The following is a 25,200-nucleotide window of genomic DNA, read 5'->3' as shown; positions in this document are numbered from 1 at the left end:
GTATACTCGGTGTTGCTGCTGCTATTGCTGCTGCTGCTGCTGTTGTTGCTGCTGGCCGAATTTTCGAAACGAGCGGCGAACCAAGAGGAACACGGATACACGGAGAAATCGTTGCGGAACGCGTGTTTCTAGGTTTAATGGGAGAAGTGTAACGCTCGCGAGGAACCGGCGGAATAATGGATGATTTTTGAGGGTGGAATCATTAGCGATCCTGCCTCTGAACCGGGATACAGACGGTACTGCTCCAATTTTTGAGAAATTCCTGGCATAATTGCGCACCGGTCGGGAATAAATTCGCGAATGTTTGTCTGCCGGCGCTCAATCGATTGCGAATGTTTGGTATAAATTTTTAAAACGTCGGAATAAGCGGCTTGCTTTCGATTCGTTTGCAATCTGATGAGTTGTGGGCTCGGTGCGTTAACGATGTTGACCGTGGTTTATATTTGAACTGCCGCGGTGTCGTTTTCTGGGGGATTAACCTCTTTTTCGCACGATGCCGTTAACTTTAAGTCAAATATTGGCCTTATTGCCATTCGATGATCAATATGAAATCGTTATCAGCTGATTGCTTGTGACAAAAGCTTCTCGTTTATGCGGAACAAGTAAATCACGGTAGTAGTCTAGCTTAATCCTTTGCATTATAACTGTTTCTCTAATTTATTCTCGTCTTAATTCTGTGGATTTGTTTTAATTCTTCTCGCTCTAATATCTCACGTTGAATACGAAGAAATTGCTTGTGGTTATTTAGAATTCATACTTTCATTAAAGAATCACAGCAAAAATTAATATTGATTTGGGTCCGAAAAGATCTCACGGTCTGATCAAGGTTAACAAAACGATTATCATCGATGACGAATATACAGAGGTGAGCTCGCAGCGCAAAACGGAGGAAAAATCAGAGCACACGGGATTCCGTTGCAACACGATGCCCGGGGTTGTTTATAATTTTCACTAACCCGACTTTGCGCCTACGCCGTCCTTTGATCCCGCCGACTCGTACCGTACTCCGCGCACGGTCCCGGTAATTACAGTATTTCGGAGGGGTTAATAAATTTCGCCGCGGTTAATTGGCCCCACGGTGCAACTCGCGCGGCTTAATGCATCGCGTAATGGCGATACGTCGAAAGCTTTTCTCCTCCTCTTTCTCCGCCGTACGTTCCTTTTTAAACGGATAGCCCGGGAGCTTTTAGCCGCGAGAAATTCGATTGAACCGCTGAAATCGAGAACAACCTACGCCAAGCTCTTTTCTCCCTCGACAAATTGAACAAACTAGGCCTCTGTCATTTGCATATAGTAATCTCACTAATGGAAACGATGACTAAATTCTAAACCGCTTCGGAGGAGCGTGCCCGAAACTTCAAGGTTCACGCGAATCGATGACAAGTAAGCGATAATCCAATAAATGGAAATCGGATACATACCGTCGATCGAATATATTCATTACGCGACCCTGCATTCGGCACATAATGCATAAAGCACGGTCCGCAGTGGACTTATTAGAAACTCTTATTGGAACGACCTATATTACAAGGTATGTCGTGCAGCGGAATATTGCCCAAACAAAAGTCCGCTCGATACCAGAGGCGATCAAGGGAAAATGATATAGAAACTTGAAGCGGGATTCATCCCGAAATCTCCGTAATCGATAAACTCGTTTCCCCGTTGTTTGACCCGGTTCAACCGGGCAACAACTATGGCACCGGTGTACGCTCAAAATTCATGGCGGCGTGCCCGGTATATTGCACTTGCACTTGCACCGGCCGACCGCTATAATAGATATCCATTAATACTAACACACGCACACCGGTTGTGTGTAATGTAGTGTACAGGTAGGCCCCGGCCATTTCTCACGCATTTATTGGCCGGTCCCGGCAACTTTTCCGATGAATCAAAATCGATCCGGCTGGTCCATTGACCTTAAGCCCGGACGGGCACGACGGATCGGCTTCCGTTCGTCGGTTGTTCATTGTTCCGACGACTTCAATCCGTTTCCGCGACGGTCGGGGCCGATCGCCGAGAGACACCCGACAACGTTCACGCGAATTTTTGTTTGTCCTCCGTGAACTATGGCTGGACGGAACGACCGTCGCGCGATCGATTGAATCGATGGAATCGCGCCTCGTATCGGATTCGAACGTTTCCATTTTTCTGGTTCGGTTTCGCTCGCCGCGCCGTATTTCTTCGACCGTGTAAATTTTAATCATTTATTTAATCCGCGGCCGCCGAATTATCGCCGACGCTTTGTTTTCTATTAACGTTCATCGATTCCCGCGACGCCGGTGACGCCGGCCGCCCGATGTTCAGCGGAAAAATCGCGTAACGCTCGCGAGGAATTGTCAGAGTAACGCGTATCGTGTGTTTTAACGATGAAACTAGTATCGCGGCGCTACGCTCCGCGATACAGACGGCGTTGTTCCAGTTTTTCAGGGATTCCGCGCATAAGTCGAGCCGCGCGGGTTACGGGCGTGCGTTCGCAAATATTTGGGAGTCGTTCAATTGATCGCGAATAATTGGCATAAACTTTGGGATCTTGAAAATAAGCGGCGAGCCGCTTGTTCCGAATTTGTTTACAATTCGGCGAATTCTGGTTTCAGTGGGCTAACGATGTTGACTGTGCATTCCTCGGGATCCGACGCGCGTAAATCCAGTCGGAAGCCTGTTTTATTTACGTATTCGTGCGGTTTCTACCCTTTGTTTCATAGTCTATAGGTTACCGATACTTGCTTTATAAAAAGTAACCTATACACACACGTTTATACATAAAATCTACACCAAAAAGTATTAACTATTCAAACAAAACACTTCAAAGAATACCACATTTATAGGATCACCCCCGAATCCTACATGTATTCACCTGCATTTCTTTTTCATTCATAACACAATATTCACATTATACCGTACAATGAACTGATCGAAAATAAATTAGCTAACACAGATATCGAATATTCTCTTCTACTCTACTAATCCTGAATATTCTTGAGAAACCAGTCACAAATACTCTAATTCCCATACTTCCCCAAATCCATACCTTCAACAAACCAAGGACATAAAATCAAAGAACCCCTAAAAACTAGAGCAACGTTAAAGAAATAAGGTGATAATTACGCGACAAAATTCCTAATCGCAATGAAATCAAAAGGTTTCGACGTGTCTAAAAATTCGCGAAATGCAGGCAGCGATCGGTTCTATATCGAAGCACACCGGTAACCGGCGAAACAACAAAACAAGGATATCAAATCAAAGAACCCCAGAAACTAGAGCAACGTTAAAGAAACAAGGTGATAATTACGCGACAAAATTCCTAATCGCAATGAAATCAAAAGGCTTCGATGTGTCTCGAAATTGATTTATTGATTTATTGATTCGAAATTCGCGAAATGCAGGCGGCGATCGGTTCTATATCGAGGCACACCGGTAACCGGCGAAACGAGGCGGAACAGCCGTGATACAGGAAGGGAAGAGAAATATATCGAGGGTTGATGTCGCGGGGGCTTCACCTTGACACACTCGCGAGCGTATGTAACCGGCGAGCGTGGTATACCCATCGCCGGGCAATATGTATACAGGCCGTACATAGGTGGGCCGACGTACATATACAGGTGAAATTCTCTATGGATAGGAGGGTTATAGGGGTCGGTTTCGTGAGCGATATTAGGTAGGTGGAGCATCTGTTCGGTACGGGCTGTATACGGTAAGCCGTTAGTGCCAATATAGTATCTGTATACTGTGCCGTCCGACATAACGTTTCAGGTTGTATTATATATTGTTCGTAATCGAAGATCTCGTAAGACCTCCCGATCCGAGCGAGATATTGGAAATGCTGCTAGTTATGAATTTCGTTCTACTCGGCGAACTTTACGACAGAGTTCGCGCAGTAAATTCTGTTTCGAGCGACGCGAAGATCCGCGATGTAAGGGAGCGAAATTTTACGACTGAATCGGCGGTGGAAAGCCGCGGGACTCGTGAAGACCAAGGAAGGGGTGTGTGTGTGTGTGTGTGTGTGTGCGTGGACGAGTAGGATCGATAAACTTTAACCATCGAATTATATGATTACTCTATCGCGAGATAGAATCTTCCTTGAAAAAAGGTCCCATAGTATCGACCGATGAATTTTGATGCTCGTGAATTAAGGTATAGTTTATATTTTCTCCCGTCGAATCGCGAATGTTAATAATACATTGTTTCGGGGGTGAATGAATATATTGAATGTAACATTGACGGGTTCTTTATGTTCGACTATTATATTCGTATTTTACTTCGGGTGTGTGAGTTTGCTACGAATAATTGATACGTTTCCGAATAGAATTTCATTGCGGACGGATTCATAGTTCATTATCCCGCGAGAATTGGGTTTTGAAAGAAGTTCGTTAATTTGGAGGAAACAATGCCTCGTCCGCCGGTTCGACTGGATATTCGATAAAATGAATAACACGGAATAAAACAGGGTAGACAACATTCGTTCCCCGAGTCACGGAGCTCCGGGCTCGGCGAGCGTTGCAAATTTCCCGGAGCTTCCATCGTCGGTTAACGCGCATTCCTCCATAATCGGTTGTTAATACAGTCCGCGATTTATTCGGCGGCGCGCGACGGAAAAACCGGATGCGGGGGTTCCGCGGTTGAACGGTATTGAATTAGTGGGTCATCAGCGGCGACCGCCGCCGCGACCGACAAGAGAATCTTTCCCGGTGGCCACCTATGCGTCAATCCATGAATCCTCGATTCCATTCGCGCGTTAAAAGCACCCATGGCACTCGTTACCTTAAGCGCGGACAATGATTCTGCCAGGCGGGGAATTCCGTCCGATCCCACTCGTCGTTAATAACAAATACCCGGGCTCTCAATTAATTTCACCGGGACAAAAGTTCCCTGCGTTCGACGATGCCTACGCTTGAAGAGCGTTACGCTCGCTCGCTCGCTCGCACGCTCGCGCGTGCATTCCAAGTTCTTAACCCGAGGAGAACGATTTAATTTCTCGAAGATCTTGCTCGCGATGGGATCGAGCAAATCCGGTGGGATTCGCGATGCCACGGCGAAGAGAGTTCCACGGAAGGAGAGGTCGAGACTCTCTCATCAAATATGAATAGGTGGAAAAGAATGGTGGATCAAGCTGTAGGATGGGAGGGCGGGGCGGAGGGCATAAAATATTTCCCGGGTCTCGCGAGTGCAACGCGCTCCCGCTCGGATAAGACGAGCGGAGAAACATCTGAATGGATATCAACCGCTCGTCTCGAGATACTCCGGGTATACGTGTCTACGCGTTCCGCTCCTCGCTCTCCCATTGTCATTTGTAACGACGCAATTTTTCGAAGGTATTCCGCTCCCCGCGGATAATAATGTCCATTATACGTCGACGACTCGCGGTTGCGCCGCGTTTAAAGGAGACACGCTTGATTTGGGTCAATTTGTAATTTATCGCAGGATAAACTGGGACGAATTCGATCGGTTTCTGCTCGACGGCGAAGAGACGAGAATACCCGAACGTGAATAATACAAAAGAATTTATGTAATTTGCGAGAGGACAAATGTAGGTTATTTTTATTTAATTCATCAGCTTCGGTATACACTATCAATGGACGCTATCTTGGGTATTATAGAGAAGTAAACGAATGCTATATATTTTTGATAATATTGTGTAAGTATATAATGTATATATTAACCCCGGAATGTCGGCATTTTGAGAGTTCATATTTTGAATAGCAAGTCGTGAACGAATGATTAAACTATTAAAACAGCAAATTAGTACAGTTTCCTTATTCTATGGTGTAAGCATTCAGTGTTTAATTCATCAGAATCCGCAGGTTTTTTATACTTTCAACAATCTTCGTTCGCAAAGTGTTAATTAAAGAATTAAAGGGGCAGAATATTCTCTATGCTTCGCCGAGTCTCTATAAATCGTAGGAATATTTAACGATATCCAGAAGCTTTATAGGACAATATTCTCAAGATCTGTTTCCATTGAATCGATATAAACGACGGCTAATGCAAAACCGCGTCGAATACAATAGCGATACCAATGCCCCAGGAAAGTGCCATCAAAACTCGCCGCAACGTCGACACGTTCCCCGCGTTCTTCAATCTAAAATCCCCGGGCAATCGCCTCGTCATTAAATCCCGCGAATCCGAAGCATCCCGGTCGAGTAAGAATCCGCCGTGAAATGAAGTAATAAACATTTATGTTGCCCGTCCGAATAACGAGGACGCGGTCGCGATCCGAATAATTCCAAGCGGACCGTTGCCGCCAGCCAAATCGGCCGGTTTCTCGCTCACCGAGACGCTGACCTCGATCGCGATCGCCGATTTTATTTAACATTCGAGGATAACAATGTAAACTTGTGGCCACGAGATATCTCGCGGCGGAGAGTTTTGGTACACACGCTTACTGCGAGATATTTCGTAGTTGGCAGTGAACGAGTTAAAATGTCCGCGCATCAAATTTATACATCCGGGAGATCTCTCTTTTCCTCGAAACTCGGACGGCTGCAGAGAGATATCATGACTCAAAGAGATAGTCCCTGGAACAACAGCCTTATCTAACCTACTCATCATTGTTCAACAAGAGCTCTGCATGGAATGCAGGTTTAATTACTTACTTTTCATCTTTTCTTGCCTCACTTTGGATACTAATTTGCTATTCGTCAATGCGTCGACACGTATCGAAATTAGGAACAAAACAGAAGACACCTCTTGCTCTACTGTCCCAGGCTTCTTCTGATAAGCAACGCTGATCTACAAGTATGTAGCTCCTTAGTCTTTCGTAACCCCTTTCTCTACCATTAACACGTTCCGCGCCACGTGTGTCATTCGTGGTACACGCGGAATTTTTGTAGGGAAACGTGTTTTGTGAGGCATGTGTCTTAAGAAATAATATTAAAAAATATATATATAAGTCAGTAACAACTTCAATGTAACTGAATATTTCATTTAGAAAATCAGTGCACTTTAAGAAAGATACAACCGAAATTTCCGTGGCACGGAATGTGTTAATGTAGGATTAGATCCCTTAACCCTAATCGTACCACGTGTTTTCATAACGAATCGTACCACGATGTGGCTCTCAGTCACTTATGAGAACAAAAGGAATGATTAAAATGTTTTTGTTTATAGGGCCCAAATTTTAAAAGCCCAGAGAAACTTTTGGAGATGCAATATGAAATAATAAAAAAATTTTAAAAGTTCCAATTGTGACTCAAAGTCATATATGGTCCGATTAGGGTCAAATACTGAAGAAGAACCTACAACAGTCAGTCTTTTGAAGCGATACCGCGACTCTCCGTCACTCCGTGCCCGGAATTGCCCCAATAAAGTCAAATTCAAGCAGTATGTCGAAGTCTTTTCCTCGCGGAGACGCTCTCGCAGAGTTGCTGAACGATACAGAGAACGAAGTCGGCGGGGAACGCGTCCGAAAGAACAGAGGAGAAGAGAGGCGGACGAGGAATCGGCGGCGAGCGTCAGATAGCGCGGCTTGGCTCGGTTTGCCGTCGAAAGACGACACGAGAGGGATGCTGGCAGCGGCTGGGAGGGGCGGCAGATGCGGCCGGGGGTCTTACATTTCCCACGGGGTATCCCCGTTGCTCGCAGACTCTTTACTTACGGATTGATACTCAATTTCCAGCGAGTTTAGCCCCTATCGAGGGATCGTTGCGCCTGATCGCGGAGGGCTCCTTTCGATTTCAAATAAATTCGATAATGGCGGATATAGGCGGGTTCAGTACTCTCGCGGAGGGATATAGAAAGGGATTTCTCTATCGTCTTTACCTTAATCGACAGGGTTAAAGTGGAAGCTGCCGCCGGGCCGGCTCGCCGGTGAATCCGCCGCGCGCGCCGCGCCAGTTATCGACGATTCACGGAGAACCAGCCTCGAACTCGTTGCCGCGCGCGGATTTTTTGATCGAATCCCCCTGGCGGGCTTTAGACACCGCGCTCGGGCATCGCGGGAGAGTGGTGCTCAGCGGATTCCGTTTCACGTTTGCTTTATGTTCCCGACAATGAGGCGCTAGACGCAATAAGGCCGCCGGATGATCGTGTTGCGTTTTACGGGCATCGGCGCGATGTATTATGCATTCGGGGAGATATACTCTCGTCAAACTTTTATTCGCTGATCTTTCAACTTCAAGGAAGGGAACAGCTTTTGTACTGCGAGTTGGTTATTGATACTGTTATTCTTCGTCACTGGTTTCTTCGTTAGCTCTTGATTTTAATTGATTACAGTGTTCTGCTATCCTACTATCGCCACTGTTATCATAGTATACATTACCGCTATAGATTTGAATAATTATGAAACTTATTCGACCCTACTCGAAGCTTGAAATTACCTCTTCACTTCTTCGTTACATTCGTTCGACCTTCTCCGATTCAACTCCATTCCCAAAAACCTCCGAATTCGAAGATACGAAGAAATCATTTATAAAGTGCACTCAGGAAAATTCGAAATAAATCGCAAGAGCAGCAAGGTTAACCATGAAACGCGACCGGTGACGTCCGAGGCGGAAACCGCGAACGATACGGAGAATGCTCGGCGCGCGACGGGAAGAATCGGATAACGGCAACGGTGTCGGAGGGTCGCGTCGCGTTCGATAATCGTTCACCGCGTGAATGAACGTGCAGCCGCGTTAATTACACCCGCGTCGAATTACGGCCGCGACATTCGCGCGCGGCCGCGATAAATCCGCGCGGCGCGGCGCGCAGGGCCAAAAGGTTGCGCGGCTCCCGGCGATATTACTCAACGCCGTTAAATATCGCGTTACCCGCGGCCGGATTTCGGCAATAACGATAATGAAACAACGAACGCCGCCGCGGCCGGCTTTTTCTAACGACCGGCCCGCTCGTTTCGACGCTTGTTATCAACCGGTGCCGCGGTAACGAGTCCTCGCGGCCCACCCCGAAAAGGTTAATTATAACCGTGCCACGAATTAAGCCCCCCACCCACTCGTCGTACACCCTCGCCGCCGACAAGAACCGCGAACTGCGAATAATGATTTTCTTCGGCGCGCACTTCTGTCCGTCGTCGCACCGTCCCGACGATTACGGGGAATCGTATTGTCATCGCGGTAAATAATGTAGTTAGTAAATTTGAATGACACGTTGACTCTCATGGTGGTCACCGGTGACCGGAGCTTCCAAATTGCTCGAAAACAATTGCAATGAAAAAATTGCCTCGAAATATTTAGAAACTCAAGATTCTAGATAATAGTGTAATATGAGCACTGTAATACCAAAACATTAATAATTATTTCTAATACTATTTTCCTATATTATAAAGGGATAAATCTTGCTATAACCAAACGCTCGAAATTCTCGTGGCAGTCAACGTGTTAAACTTCGATTGTATAGTGATCCCGGACGAGACACCAATTTTATAGTGGGGCTACTGTTATTATAGATATCGAAAAGGTGGATCTTCAGTAAAAAGAGAATTAGGAAACAATATGGACAACACGTAAAAATACAACTTAATGCCACGAAGGCCAACACACGACTCTCTATCACGCACAAAAATGTTCTCCGCTGTCTCTCACCAAAATGTCCTCGCACGCATTCCCACTCGCTTTTAACATACACCCCCATTCGCTCTGTCTTTCTCACCCTTGCACCCTTCTCACTCGCATCTCTCGTCCGTAGTCAAAATTCACGCAGTCACGTACACGCTTTTCTCACGGTCCAGTCGCTCAGTTCCAGACACTCTTCCTCGTATTCTTTCGGCCACTCGAGATTTTCTAAACGCATAAATGCATAAGAATCCGTAGTCTATTTATAAGAAAAGACAAAAATTTGCTGTTGAATGGTAGTCTATGTATGTATAGTAGATATCTAGAGATGAAAAACTTTTGTAGATTTTTTATGAGTTTCAAGTTTATGTTATTGTTGAATTATGCTGTGGAGTATAATTATTAATAGTATGGAGAGTGAGACGGCGTACTGCAATGCAGTGGATCAAGGTTTTTGAAAGATAAAAATGATTTTTGTTCAAGTTTTTAAAGGGAAGTCAATTAAAGTTTGCAGCCAAGTTAAATATTGGTTTTCTATTATCAATTGTGATGGTTTAGAGTTAATGTGGATATAGTTAATAAGCATGGGACGTGTTTTTCTCCTTACGAATTGTGAATAATGAAATAGTTCTCTTGAATGCAGCTGGGAAAGGAATCACAGTGCAAATTAACTTCATTTGAATGTATGAGATCTACCTGTACGAACTGGGTAAAATGGGTTATACATGGAAAGACTATTTAGCTTGATAGTGCGTTCCTAATATTGTTCGATGATAATTAATGTTACGCGACAGCTGGAATTATTGCGGTCTGGTGGTTGACTAGAATTTCCCGTTCCGCTTTTGGGAGGACAACAATATTAGCTTTGTCGAATTAAGATTCGTTCAATTATATGTTACTGATTCACATCGATTTATTGTATTCTCGTTGTATTCGTTCGATTATCTGTATTATTTAATCGTTGCATCAAACAATCCAGCTTACAATAGAATGCTTGTTTACTATTTTCAGCGGATCAACCGATATTTACTTTCATTCCCATGTTTATTCTTCACATGTAATAAAATAAGAATAATTTCAAAAATTCTCATCAATTATTATCCAGCAGCTTTCCATTTTCAGACAACAACATCGTTTCCTCGTTAAAATTTTCAGCGGATCAACAGATATTTATCTTCATTTCAACGTTTATTCTTCACACGCAATAAAATAAGAATAATTTCAGAAATTCCCATCGATTATCGTCCAACAGCTTTTCATTTTTAAAGAACAACGTCGTTTCCACGTTTACAATTTTCAGCGAATCAACTGATATTTACATTCATTCTTAAAATAAGAATAATTTCAGAAATTTCCATCGATTATCGTCCATCAGCTTCCCATTTCCAGACAACAACGTCGTTACCTCCTTGTTTCAGCGCGCATCGTACTGACAGCGAGGCAGAATCCGTTCCGTCTCGCGATCACGACGATACAACTCGACATTCCCGAACCTCGCGGCCTACTTTGCTCCGCGCCGCGGAAACTACCGCGAAACTAATTCCGCGCCGCGAGACACGAGTCGATATTAATGGCGGGTGGTTACGCGTGAACTGTGAACTCGAGTTAACGTGCCTGATCGGGAACGTTTCCAGCAATACCGACGGCATTCCCGCTTATAAATTCGATCAACAGATGCGCGCTGCTCGAGGAACAGACGACGACGCGACGCGACGCGGCAGCGGTTACCACCGTGTATTCGACTTGCCACAGTAGATTCAATCGTGACTAATCAAACGAACGGATAGTTGGGTAAGACAGCTTTAAGGTTCCCCGTTTAATGCGTTGCCGAATTTCTTGAATGCGTCTCGTGTATCGAGTAACTTCACTCCTTGCCCTATGATTACTTTCTGATCTGTGACTTATTTAATTACTCTGTTATTAACCGTTTGAGTGCTGAGGAGCGCCATAGCGCTCTTCTTGTGTTGTGCCAAAATTGCGGAGAGTTTATCAGTATCAATTATAATTTTCTTACTATGTTTTTCAAGAAATCAAAGTAAATTTATTTTTCTGTAATAACACAATATTCGTGGTCTCATAAGTACTCTTATTAATTTTTTTGTATACGCACCATGGTAAATATCTACAAAAGTTGTTTAGCGTCCAAACGGTTAACCCTTAGCACTCCAGATTGTTTTGTAATTTAACAACTGCAACTAATTTTTATAGTATTCCTGACGAAAATGAGAAATACTGTAACATTTCTTCAATCTTTTATTCTCCTTCTCAGTACAAAATTTGGATGTGTGGAAAATCTAATAATTTAGGGTATTCTAGGTCAACAGCTCTAACAATTCTTGATAACAGGAATAATATGTAATTTGTATTCAAACGAATTGAATAATATTTATGTATATTAAATACTGTTTGAAATCATTACGAGTCTGATATTATAAGATAAGGGGTTAAGGCTATTGATCGATGAATCTGCGTGTAAAACTCACTGGAAAATAAAGATCCAGATGTATCCTGTTCTCCGCGTGTAAAATTGCTGTCGCTCGCGTGATTTTGCCCATACAAACGGAACAAGTGAAAAATGTCAAATAAAATGTTCCTTAAACGAAGCCTGTTTTCCAATAAACTCGAGATTGGTCGGTTGCAGAGTAGAACGGGTTACTTTCCGTGAAAATACTACTGAAAAAACGTGGAATAAAATTGTTTCATTTCTGGCCTTGTTTTCGGGAACATTAGAGTATGAACATGTTCTGCTGGCAGTTAGCCAAATATAGTTGAGCTCGATAAAGTTTCAAGACGGTCTTTTTACGAGGGAAAGGTTTCAGACGAAGAAATTCGCCCTGTATTAAGTATCTTTGCGACGCGTATTTACTATTAGGGAAAAAAGTCGAGAGGTAGATCGTGGTACTTCAAATGCATTAATTAATTATCTAATTATTTAGATGACTCCTGTAGTTTTTTCCCCGAGTGCTGCATGTTCTCCCGGTTGCTGTGGTTTTCTCGTGCGGATGCGGTACCCAGTTTAAGTGCGTTGAATTATTTCGGCTTCATTTAATTCTTGCGTGCCGCCGAATGAATATTTCGAATTTTAATTGCGTCCTTATTCAACGGAGTTAAATAAATGACGAATAACAGACCGGAATGCTTAACTGTACAACAAACGTACACCGATTTCGACGTTACGCTCTGCAATGCATTAATTAGCCCGGTTTCGAATGCGAGCCTTTTAAAAGTCCGATTTGAAATCAATTAAAATTATTCGAGCCACCTATCGAAGAAGATGTTCCGCGGGATTCGTTCCGAATGGTTACATCCGAAGCGCAACAAGCGCGCACTCGGAATCATAAATATCACGGCATACGGTGCACACGGTAAAACCATAATATTTCGTAAATATCGCACGCCCCCGCGTGTTTGTTATCCGCCGCTACTCCAATTATCGTTCCGCGGCTTAAATTCGCCCTACATTCTCGATCACTTGAAAAGTTCGTTTGCGCAGTTACACGGCTTGCGTTACAGCGAGTCGTACAAGGAAAGAGCGGATCGTTCTGTTTGATAACCCAACTCGGGAAAGAACATTCGAACGTCGTTCGAGTGTTCGTTTCCGAGGCAAGAGAATTCGAAAAAACACCGCCGGCACCGTTAGGAACTTTCGCGATTACAATATTTTATCGAACAGGTACAAGGGGATATAATATTTCGCAAACCGACGCACAGTTCTCGCGAAACACAAAGTCTCAGGAAAAAATCCCAGCTTCGACGTTACGACTTCGAACGCGAGCTACGAAAGTAATTGCAATCCTCTTCCCTTCACACGAAATAAAACCCGATAACTGCCGCGAATACGTGAAACGCGAGCTAGACTCGTTCATTTCGAAGACACTCCGACCACTTGTCCGATACTTCCGTCGCATAGCTCTAACAGGTAAACGTCGTTCGGTATAATTACCCTTGTTTCCGCTTCGCGTTAACACTAAAACTCCCAGACGGGTCCAAACGACCCGTTCCTGGCTTCTGTTCGCAATTATTGAAAAGATAACAGCTGTTTCTCCGAGCAGTTATTAAAGGAATTGATTTGGCAGCGCGCAGATTGAATTCTAAACCAATTAAACTCTCAATAGATGCTAGTTAGAGTCTCCGCGGAGGAATTCCGAAAGGTCAACTTAACTACTCCGTAGTTTCAGCGCTAAATAAGTCCTGATCGGTTCGATCGAATATTCCTCAGTCGTTTAAAACGCGTTCTACTAAATGCTTTGTAGGAAAGAAAAACCGAAACGATGGGGATTCGGAGGATGTATTTTGGGGAACGCGGAAGAAGTGACAGTCTACGGTTTCTCAATCTAATCTTTCAATTTCTAAATGTACAATGAATATACCGGTTGGTCGGTGTACAATATATCTCTCCGCTAGTGGCGGGGAGTGACGGACGCGTGGATAGGATTCCCAAAAATTGGGAAAGCCCTACTTCCCCAGCGATCCGTCGGTTGGTTCCGTCAGCCGGAGACCCGGAAATTTCTAACGACCGTAGCAGCAATAGCCCCAAGGATCGCCTCGACTTTAAATTACATGCAGGTATAAAATTCGTAGCTATTGCCTACCTTGGGCTCAATCCACGGATTAACTAAAAACAAGCAATGGGTCCCTGGGCTTTATTGCTGCTAGGATAGGCTCGCAAAAGGGTTTTTTATATCCAAATGCCTACAGTTTATTCAATTCTGGTTCAAGAACAGAATTCCCAACCAACAGCATTTGAACCTTGTCTCCTAAAAAAACACACCACGAGAGAATTCTCGCCGAACCCGTACCGTGTAACGTATCCAAATGTGCCAACACTCTAGGCACATTCGCGGCGCGTCCTTGTAATCGCTTCGATTAACAGCAACGGGATCACCGAGCGGTGAACGGGAAGATTCGGATACGTCGACGGGTCGAGCTTCATTAACGAACAAAAGCTCTGTCAGGGGATTTTCAGTTACACTGATTGCTGGATTGCGTACTCTAAGCCAGCGTACTCTTGCTTGAATGTGTGCGTGCAGAGAGGGCAGATGTTCGTCGCCGTTTCTGCTTACAGATATCAAAGTCAGCGATCGCGGCGGGATCCCGCCGCGAGCGGCGTGCAGGAAATAACGCGAATGGACACGGCGCAGAGGCGATGCACTTGAAAAACCCGGGAACGGGGCGAACGGGAGTAAGGGAAATGACCGTGGCTGGATTCTACAAAGAACCCGTCGGCTCGCAGTTCCCGGAAATAATTCCGGGCCGGAAAAAGCCCACTTCGCCGCCAGAAGGATGTTGTGGTTATTAATTTTTCGGCGGCACGTGAAAACGAGCGTATAGTTTCATTTCCCTTGTCCTGCGAACTTGCTCCCGGACTCCGAGAGCTGGCCTGAATAAGTATTTACCGGGGAAGTGAGTTTTCCGGGAAGCGAGTTCGCGCGACGCGATTTTCCATCGATGCTGGAGATGATCTTTGATTTGTCGGAAGCCGTTGCGCACTTGAAAAACCAGTTCTGTGGAATCGTTCGAATACATTCTTGTACTTTTTGATTTATTCTGTGTACAAAGTTTTCGAGTGCACTGCCTGTTAGCACTCCAGATGGTTTTGTGATCTATCAGCAACTTATTTTTATAGTATCCATAGCGAAAATGGAAAATGCTGTAATATTTAGATCTTTTATTTTCCTGTTTAGTACGAAATTTGGATGTGTGGAGGATCGAATAATTATAGGGTAGTTTCTTAAGATTCATTGAAATATTTAATATTATAACTGGTGCAATATTGGAGCCTACAGAGTTCAAAGGGTTAATAATTTATTGAAAATAAAAGAAAATTCTAGTCTTATTCTAGGTCAACGTGTGCTCTAACAATCCTTGATAACAGGAATAATTTCTTTAAGATTCCTTGAAATATCTAATATTATTCCTAGTGCAATACTGGAGCCTACAGAGTTCAAAAGGTCAACCCTTTGCGGACGAATGTAGACATTTCGGAGATGAAATGGATACTTAGAAGACTAAGTCGCAAATTATGTCATAATTAGTCTGACAGTAAGAGATCGGCTCGTAGTTTCCTTTTTTCCTATTAATTGATATTTAATTTAACTCTGTACACTTCAAAGTATCTTCGTCCGCAAAAGGGTTGATCTACAACGAAACGTCTTCGATCCTCGCGGAGGTTGTCCTTGTTGCTTTAGCTTTATGTGTCGAAATGTGACAGAAACTGTAATTAGGGCAGTATGTAATGAACTTACGGAACTGAATCCCATGACTTTGAGTAGCCAGACGGTGAGAGCCAGGTTTAGGATCACGATGATCATCAGAGTCAACACTAACGAGTACAGACACCTTTTCCGCCAGCCGTAGACGCCTAACCTGAATCCACCTTTGCAGGTCGCGGAGCCGGATGTCCGGTCTTCGAGGATTGGGGGTGTCGTCCTGGAGGACGGTCCCGCTGACTGTCGCACGATATTTCGGGCACCGGCCGAGGTGCACGGCTCGTCGGACCAACCTCCTTGGCCTCTGGTCATCCTGAAATCGTGAATAAACCAAGATGAGAAACAGATCTCAGCATTGCGATCGATGTTTTAATCACTTCGAAGCTCGAGGTACACTGTATTGTACAAATTGTGTACTATCATGTAAGTTCCAACTGTTAACACATTGCATAGTGGTAACGAGAAATCTCTCATGTAAATACACTTAGCTGTGTAACTTCGCTAATTACAGCATTTAAAAGAATATTAGGACAAACATTAGTTCAATGAATTTGGGGAGGTTTTTCAATTAATAATGCTACCTTAAATCGATTTTATTCATTTCATTTTATTTTACCAATAATTCTTTTATTAATAGTAATTTTACATTTATTTTTTTTATATATTAGAGTTGTTGCGAACTGATTATTTATTTGGAATATATTATACAATATGATACTTGAGGTTATCTGTAGACAGTGATATAAGTTGATCTCACTGAAAATTAGCCGGTAGTGTTAAGGAGATAATTAGAGAGAGTAACGATAGAAAATGATTTTACGTAAAGTAGATATACTTTGAAGTAACGAGTGTCTCTGGTTAATTTGACGATTGAATAAATTACATATGTAACTCGTGGATTTGTTTTTCATTTAATGATGTACGCGTTGGACTGTACGGTGTGCTCGCATGTTCCACAGTGCAAATATTAAGTAAAATAAATATTGATCGACGCGGATAAATTACGGTAAGCGGTTTATCTCATTAAAGTGTTGGCGTAATCTCATTTCACAGCATACAAATGCTCCGATCTCGTGAACAGAGTGTCCGCGGGGACAAGGTCTGGACATTAAGGAATGATGTACGCACGGAAAATACTGCGAAGTACAATTGCCGGCAATTAATAATCCCGTAATTACGGTATCTCCCTGGGCTGACGATTTATACCTAATTCTTGCACGCCGGCTGTACGGAATTGTTCGTGGAAGAAAGAATACGTCAGGTAAGACCGATCTCCTTTTTTTAGCAGGCGCAACAGTCTCGAAACAGCTCGCTTGATACGTGCTCCGCGTTCAAAAGTCTAGTCGCTGAGTTTATACCGGCGTGGCACGACGAAGATACACAACGACGAGAAAAAATGGAAAATCAGTTTCTCGGTGAACAGAGCTGATAGGTAAGTCTTCGATGCCGTAATTATTTACGGTGTAAATTTAATCTTTTACGATAAATAAGTAACACCGAACAATTTCTGTACGGAGACATGAATCAGTAAGTAATTAGACGAAAGAACAGTCATCAATTATTGAATAACTCGTTAGGAAACATTTTCAGAAACGTGCTGTAAATCAATAGAAATAATATATCGATCGATTACTCTTAATCCGCGATTCAAACATTCGTTCCTCCCAAAGCAACATTTCCTCGAACACAACATTGAAAACTCGACGTCAAACAGTCCCCGACACAGACCGACAGAGAGCCAGAGCTAAAAATCCCTCTCCTCATCTATTTCTCATCGAGAAATTAATAGATCACCAACCGACGCGGCAAAAAGGAAACGATTAGAACCGTAAGAGGTCAGAGAGGAGCAAAAGGCACGAGGATGAGGGATGAAACGAATCCAGAATCAGCGAGGCAAATAGAGGACGATGAAATGTCCGCGCGGAGAATGTTGGAAGAGGGAAGATGGGAGGGGGCAAAACCGGAGGATTATCAAATGGCGGATAATTATCGACCGTACGGGGCGCACACATGAAAAATGGACGAACAAGGTGACGCGGGCCGAGGGGAGGTGGGACGATTAAAGGAGCGACGCGACGCGACGCGACGCGGCGCGGCGTTGCGTGGCGCCGGGGAAAAGCGGTCCGGAAAGAAATGCAAAATACCAGACGTAACTTTGCGTCCTAATCTCTAGCCGGTTACGCCAGTTACTCGAACCTCGGGATCGCCTTTTGCTTACGCTACCGCGGTGCTTTACCATCTCTCCGTTTTTCGCCCGGAATGCACTGTTTCTCCGCGCTTTTTATTTTCTCTCCGAGCAAACCGTCCGTGAGCGGGGACAGAGGTTGTAGCGAAAGGGGTGCAAAAGTGGAGGGAAAGTGGGAGGAAGAGAGGAAGAGGTGGAAAGGAGGAGAGCGCTGGCTAAAATATTCAATGCTACCTCTCTGCCTTCTTGCGGATAATTATACCTCTCGCAGATATAAAGAGCTCGGTCGCTCGAAATTAAAAGCTCCGAAGATAAGCCACCGCGCGCGGGTAGGGGACACCGCTGCCTTGCTTTTCAGGACTAGGAAGTGCACGATTTTCAGGGACTGCGACAGAGAGGTCGGCGCGGGAAGGGGAGGGATGTTAGCGGTTAGGTACCGGGTTAGGAACCCGCCGCAGCTGCACGCCTCATCGAAGATTGTATTTAACGGAGGTCTTTAATCCGGACGGCTTTTTCAGATTCCAGCCCGATTTTCGATATTAATTTCTGCCGCCTGTCCGACCCCGTGGGAACGGCTTCAGAGGGCTGCCGCGAAGACGCGGCGTCGGGGATATTTCGTACTTATCGGGGAATATTTTCCGTTGCGGCGACGCCGGCGAGGATAATGAATTATTAGGTCGAGCGGTTTCTGTTTTCAGCCGGAAGCTGTTCGGTATTGCTACGGTTTGCTTGGTTATTGGCTGTTTCTTTTCGCTTCGTTTTCTTTCGCTCTGACCGGTTGACTGTGTTCGACGAGTGTACACGTCGTCTTGAGATTTGGAACGATGCTAATTCTTTTAACGATGAATTCTTTACTTTTTGAGATGAACGTGTAATTCGTTTGCTTTGGTTTTTCAACACGTTCCGTGCCACGGAAACTTAGGGTATATTTTGCTTATGAACTGTATTGAGTTTTTCAATAAAATAATAAGTTATATTCAAGTTTCTGGTCACTTTTATATATTTTGATATTGTTTCTTTATGGTTTCACTGCTTTGTAACGTATACCGTGACCATATATCCATTAAAAATAGTTTCTTACATTGGCGTGTACCACATGTGGTACACGTGGCACGGAACGTGTTAAAATATACACCAGTTGCATTTGCCCCGCGTTTGACAAGTACACACTTCATTTTTCAATTTTATCGGGCGCTAAACAAAAGATTTCTGAAACTAAATTTGGATTGAGGCTGGTAAAGCTGTTATTGGATATTTGAGGAAATATCTTGAAGCTGTCTTATCGGAGATTCAAAGAAATATCTTGAAGACGTGTTATCGAATATTTAGGGAAATAGGTTGAAGCTATATTATTCGAGGAAGGAGAATATAAATTTCACTTTAATTTTCGACGTGACGGAAGAACTATTTTGAGAATTGAAATCTGAAATTAACGAATTCCTTGAAAGCTGTTCGACCTGATTCTTCCCGGGAATCTAGCTATCGTTAAATCGCTGAAACCAATGTAGCACTGTACCTGGGTCAGTTGCATCTTTAACGACCCAGTGATCGATACCTCGAGCAGTTTCTGCTGCTCTCTGTCCATTTTGAACGAATTGCGCACGGATTTGCATCTTTTCCATCGCTGCGACGTCGAGCTGCATAACGAACGAATGCAGAAAACAAAAGTGCTAACCAGTATAGAATGCCGCGATGTTCATACTTTAACCCTTTGCGGACGAATGTCGACGCTTTGCCGAGATCTAACTTTCATGTTTGTAATATTAAGTTGCAAATGATTCAAATACACTACGAAACCAGTACATAATTTCCTTATCTATATTATCTAGGCATTCAATGTGTGATTTGGTAGAATCTACAAAAGGTTTTGTATACTTTAGAGAATCTTCATCCGCAAAGGGTTAAAACGCGGCGTACGTAGCTAATAATATTGTACTACCTATACAAAACACAATTTAGAATTCGAATATTTCAAACGTTTATTCATTATATTTGTTTCGTGTCCGCCAAACGTTCACGTGTATCAGCGGAATCTCCATGGCGGTTATTGTAAATAACAAACGAAACATTCGTATAAGACTAAAACAATAAATACTACACCATCGAATACCATGATTTACTCGCTCGACAACTGAGCACGACAGCGATAAAGAAGACGAGAATGACATAATCCGAGGCATAAAGTGCTAACGCATTCGCGGGTAAACAAGATTCGGCAAACGTTGCGCGCGCTATTCTCCGCGTTCATCGGGGGAAGAGCCGCGGATGTTTAGGATTAGATTGAACATGTTGAATGCGAGCGACGCGCGTGACGGACAGGCGAAAGGAAGCGGGAACGGAACGGTAGCGCGATGGGCTCGGCTTCAAGAGGCAATTACAACGCGGATATATTTCCCGCGGTCGTAAATAGCGCGAGACATATGTTAAACGGTCGCCGGGAAGTTTTGACGTAACGCGAAGTTGCCACGGCCACCGTAATTCCACCGTTTCAACCCCAAAGAGCATTACAAGTTGCGAAATTATCACTGCACTAACGTACGGCCCCGCCGCGCGCTCTTTTTTCTCGTAACGGTCTGCGGCCGACCGCCGTGACGCAACTTCCCTGACAAATGGCCGGCTGTCCAAAACGAATGAAACGAGTATCGTGTTTACGCGAGAATTATTATGGAGCTGCGGACCTCGAACGCGCAGCCCGCCGAAGAGTGTTCCCCGAATTGAATTTCCGAGCGTCTTGTAATCCGTTTACTTACGCATCAACGAATTAAAGCTGTCCGGTGAACTTTCCCCCGCGGTTTTTGGGAAACTTCATTTTCCCGGGCGGCGAATGTTACTCGGTCCTTAATAATTCGCCGGGAATGGAATTAAGTAATCAGGGTAATTTCATTAATGAAATGAATAGAGACGTTTAGGCAAGTTCCCCCGGAAAAACTTGCGCGGACGGCGAGCCGCGACGTTGAAATTGTCCTGCAGGAACGAGTTCGCGGCGAAGCGGGCAGGATGAAAATAAATTAAACCCACAAAAACATAAACCCGTTTTAATGAGGGAATTTACCGAATCAAGACGCCCCGTTTATGAAGAATTAAGTAGCGACCGTTTACCAGAACCCTGCATGGCCGGCTTCGCTCGGAAGCGAACGCAAGCCGTTCCGAAGAATCGCCTGGAAAACCACTTTCGCTGCAAAAAATAAGCGAAAAATAATTTCAATTGCTTCCCTCCTCTCAACTTGAATTACCGAACCGCTGTCTCTTCCATTATACTTTCCTCCAATTTTAACCGTTCCCCGTTACGTTCAGAAACACCTTCGAACTCGACAGAGTAAGCTAACGAAATAATTAAACCAAAGATATCTATCAGCAGTCGAATATTAAACGAGACAAATCTAACCCACGAACGACCAGAGATTCCAAATTCGCTCCCGACTCGATCAGTTGAGCCGTCTCATTCATGAATTATCGAGTACGCTCTTGGAGGCGCTAAGAAAATAACTAAGATATTTATACAGCTGAATTAAGTATACCCGTTGCAGCCGAAGCCTGGAATAAAACAAAATCCGACCTACACCGACCGGAAATTCCAAATTTACTCCTGACTCGATCGACTGAGTTATCGTATCGGAATACCATTTCGGAGGACCTAAGATAATAACTAAGGTATCTATACAGTTAAGCCAAAAATACCTATTCTGACTGAAATTTTAAATAAGACGGATCTACGCTGACTCGCACCGACCAGAAGTTCCAAGTTTACTCCCAGCTAGATCAGTCGAACCGAATTGATCGGTTATCGAATGCGTCCGCGGGCGAGGCTGAAAATATCGTAACTAATGTCCCGGCAGCCCTCCGTCGAGGAGATTCGCTGTCGATTTCGATTCTACGAGAAGCACCGCTCTTCGGCGAGGGCTCGCCGCGAAAGTAACCGCGTATCCCCGCTTCCCAAAGAATTCCACAGACGAATTACCCCCCTCCGCGGCGTGGGTACACACCGTTCGAGTGTTTTAAAAGTTTCCGGACGAACATGCGCCCTCGAGAACGACGCGGATCCCCGGGCCTCGATGGGAGCCGAATGCGGCGGAGCCGCGGAATAATTCCTGCTCGTTGGCGAGCAAAAATTCGAAAGTCTACTTAATTCGATCCGAAAGGTCAATCTGCCCCGGGAACTCGGCCGGAAACGGAGCGGGAACAATGGGGGCTGCCTTTATTTGGCCGATTACGATCGACAGGATTCCCTTCGGAGGGCTTGGCGAGGCTCGAATAGGACCGGGAACGACTTTACCAGGGAATTTCGGCCTCCGCCGAAGTCCCGGAACTAGTTGGCCTGGTCATTGTTGCGGAGGACGCGGAAGAAACTCCGTGAAATATCTTCGGGCTAATGGCGGCTGCCCGATCGGACCTACATCGATATTACCGGTAATATTCGAGCGATTCTGCGACGATTGTTTTAGACATTGGGAATCCGGCTTATTTAGTGGAGAAGTATGATTGGACGGAGGATCTTAACGCGTTGCGTACTAGTAACGAGAAATCTCGTTTTTATATAAAGACACTTGTAATATAATGGTCACCTCTCGAGTGTAAAGGGTTAAAGTTCCATCCAGCTCAGTTACAAAAGAAATCTTAGCACATTGCGTACTGGTAACGAGAAATCTCGTTTTTATATAAAAACACTTATGGGATGGAAAATAGTCAACTAATAAGTATTATATAAAGTGATACGTGAATATTTCATGTATTTGTTGGTTTTATGCGGATTTTGTGTATTTTTGTAGTTTCAAAATTTCTATAAATCAGTGAACATTTGTAGTATATATTACCGATTAATCTATATTTTAAAATCCTGTGTCATTTTCAGTTGTGAATATGTTGAAGCGTTAGTTGGTTTTATAATATACTGAAAGTCTAATGAGAGTGAAATGTATCAATTGAATTGTCCATAAAAAATAATGCGAATCATGTTGCCTCCGGCCTCATTGTGTACAACCTTTCGCCGTGCAGAATGGAGAACCATAGGGTGAAAGTTTTTTATCCACTGGGATTACCTCTTTTAATGAAACCTTAAAGAGTCCAAGAAAATAGAAGAAGTCGAATGTTACGGAGAAAGGTTTTTAAAATGGAAATGTATGATATTTTCGCGTGGATCGATTCTCCTCGGCGCGGCACGTAAAAGCAGAAACTTCAGAGCTTAAACGCTCCTCCATTACTTTCTAAACACTTCGTGCGTCGGCCCAGTATTGTTTTCGTGACCGAATCGAGATTCTACGGTGATTACTGTAAAGTGTACTTTTACCCTGTCCTTTCCGCCGCGGGAAAAGAATAAACATTCGATCGTTTCGTTTGGAAAAGACACTTGTGCGAAACGTCTCGCAAACCATTCACTTTTCGGCCATCCGAGTTCACGTTGTTCCTGGCGAACCGCGAAATCGCTGAATAGAAATTAAATGTATAAAAACATAAACCTATTTTAATGAGCGAGCTCGCTGAATAAAGAAATCCCATTTGTGAAGAACTAAGCAGCGGTCATTTATTGAAATGCTTTATGTGCGCTCTCGCTGGAAGCGGTAAGGAATGTTTTGTTCAAAAAAACTGTTTAAAACCGCTTCGATATTTATTTATTTTCCGAGATTTCAATGAGCTATGTTTGTTTAAAATAACGCAGGTAAATGTTTCAATAATACGCTCACTTGTAATTGATGGCGGAACGCATAAACCACGACCCGTACGTTGATGGAGTGCTCGACGAGCCTAGATCCTCCGAAGCTGACGGACCGATCACGAATTAGATCGTACTGTGTGCAGGATAATCGTGATCAAACGAGATTCACCGATAGTTCAATTAACGGACTCGCTTGTTCGTTTGACCCGCATGCACGCAGTTATTTTTCATCCGCGATTGATCGAGTTACCGCGCCGTGACGTCTCAGAACTGCTGAAAGGAAATAACGAAAGACAGCGAATCACGGAGTGTTAGTCATCCTTAATCGACTGTACCAAAGCAAATCGATTTGACATTTCAAATATAGGCTGCCACCTTCCAGAACGGGAAATGTCATATAATGCAGAAGTATGAGAATATTTGATTTCCACGTTAAAAACGTCGTCATTTTAATGGAAATGTTCCATTACATTATCAATTTGCGCTCCTTAAAAGATTTATATAGTACTAGACTCCTATTATCGTAAGAACTGTGAAGATTGAACTGGAAACATCTCACGGAAATAGATTGTTACGCGTATTTTTGAAACTGAGTTTAGATATAGTATAATCGATGCACAATCAAACACTGAAACTACTTCCATCAATAATTAACACTAGAACTACCGAGCGTTTGATACGATTGATATGTAATCTCAATAAAAATTGTAACAATAGATTATTTTCAGTTTCTCTGGATACTCATACTCAAGTGAAACTATTTATTTCCACAATCATTTCAAATACTCAATGCTTTTAAGGTATTAGTAACTGCGAAACAAATCGAAACCAGTCATTTTACTGGTACGGTAGTTCTAGTGTTAACTCTAAATACAATAATAAAACACAAACTATTTTTGGACGTTCGGTGTCCCAAACTGAAACACTGTTACGTCAACGTTCCTCTAAATCTTTCAAGGGATCGTAGCTCAAATAACTTTATGAAGCCATCGACCATTACCTTCAACAACCACCCTCAGCTGTTCGAGGATTAGCATTTTTACATTTTAGATATTTCCATGACGTCACGCGAAGGTACTCTCGATACCTGCAGGTGACCGATGGACTCGGAGGCGGTCAACTTTCCGGTGACTGTCACCAATCAGGAAAAGCGGCCTCCTCCCTGTCCAAAACTTATAACTCTAGGAGACAACCAATCCGCGTGTCTCATCCCCCGACGCTACCCTTACAGCCACCTATTTAAGGGTAGATCTTAGCGCAAAACGCCGAATTTCTCATCAAGAGTTCCACAACAACATACATCCTCGGAATCTCGAATTCCACAACTTAACGTATCGACATCGATCCAATTACAATCGAAAATCTCATTATTTCATTCAGGCTTAGTATCACTAATCTGAAACTGAGCCAGAGCATCGCCGTAACTAACTGCGAAGTTCAACACTATCAAAACACTATCCAAAAAACACCCAATCCCTTCGCGAGTCCACCAAACATCCAAAACAGCTCCAAAATGCACTTAATTACACAAAGAAGGAAAAGCAAAACTCCAACGTAATCCGATTGCACGATAGCGCGGGCAGCAGACGTCCGAGGGGACAATGGAATCCGAATCCACGGTTTTCCATAATATCAAAGCGCAATCTCGGAGCGCCGGACGTTACGTCGGCC

The 25,200-nt window shown here is 43.9% G+C and overlaps 1 protein-coding gene and 1 long non-coding RNA gene across 7 annotated transcripts in view; one reads left to right on the top strand and one right to left on the bottom strand.

Moving 5' to 3' along the window:
• Scgdelta (sarcoglycan delta) overlaps window positions 1-25,200 on the bottom strand; it is a 260,585-nt gene that overhangs the window by 16,924 nt on the left and 218,461 nt on the right. For 4 of the 6 annotated variants that reach the window (XM_076368311.1, XM_076368310.1, XM_076368313.1 and 1 more), the window contains one exon: window positions 15,731-16,007. In XM_076368311.1, the coding sequence (XP_076224426.1) occupies window positions 15,731-16,007 (277 nt within the window). Of the gene's footprint in view, window positions 1-15,730; window positions 16,008-17,848; window positions 17,932-23,557; window positions 23,652-25,200 lie in introns of those variants that run through there. The other 2 variants (XM_076368312.1, XM_076368315.1) reach the window with 2 other exon arrangements.
• Window positions 11,180-20,714, top strand: LOC143174597 (uncharacterized). Its single transcript, XR_012998773.1, has 3 exons — window positions 11,180-11,276; window positions 15,870-16,117; window positions 16,748-20,714. It is a non-coding gene; the product is annotated as an uncharacterized LOC143174597 (long non-coding RNA).

This window comes from Nomia melanderi, chromosome 6 (genome assembly GCF_051020985.1).
Source record: "Nomia melanderi isolate GNS246 chromosome 6, iyNomMela1, whole genome shotgun sequence".
Classification (NCBI taxonomy): domain Eukaryota; kingdom Metazoa; phylum Arthropoda; class Insecta; order Hymenoptera; family Halictidae; genus Nomia; species Nomia melanderi.
The sequence above is the reverse complement of the archived record's forward strand: the minus strand, read 5'-3'. Positions and strand labels throughout refer to the sequence as shown.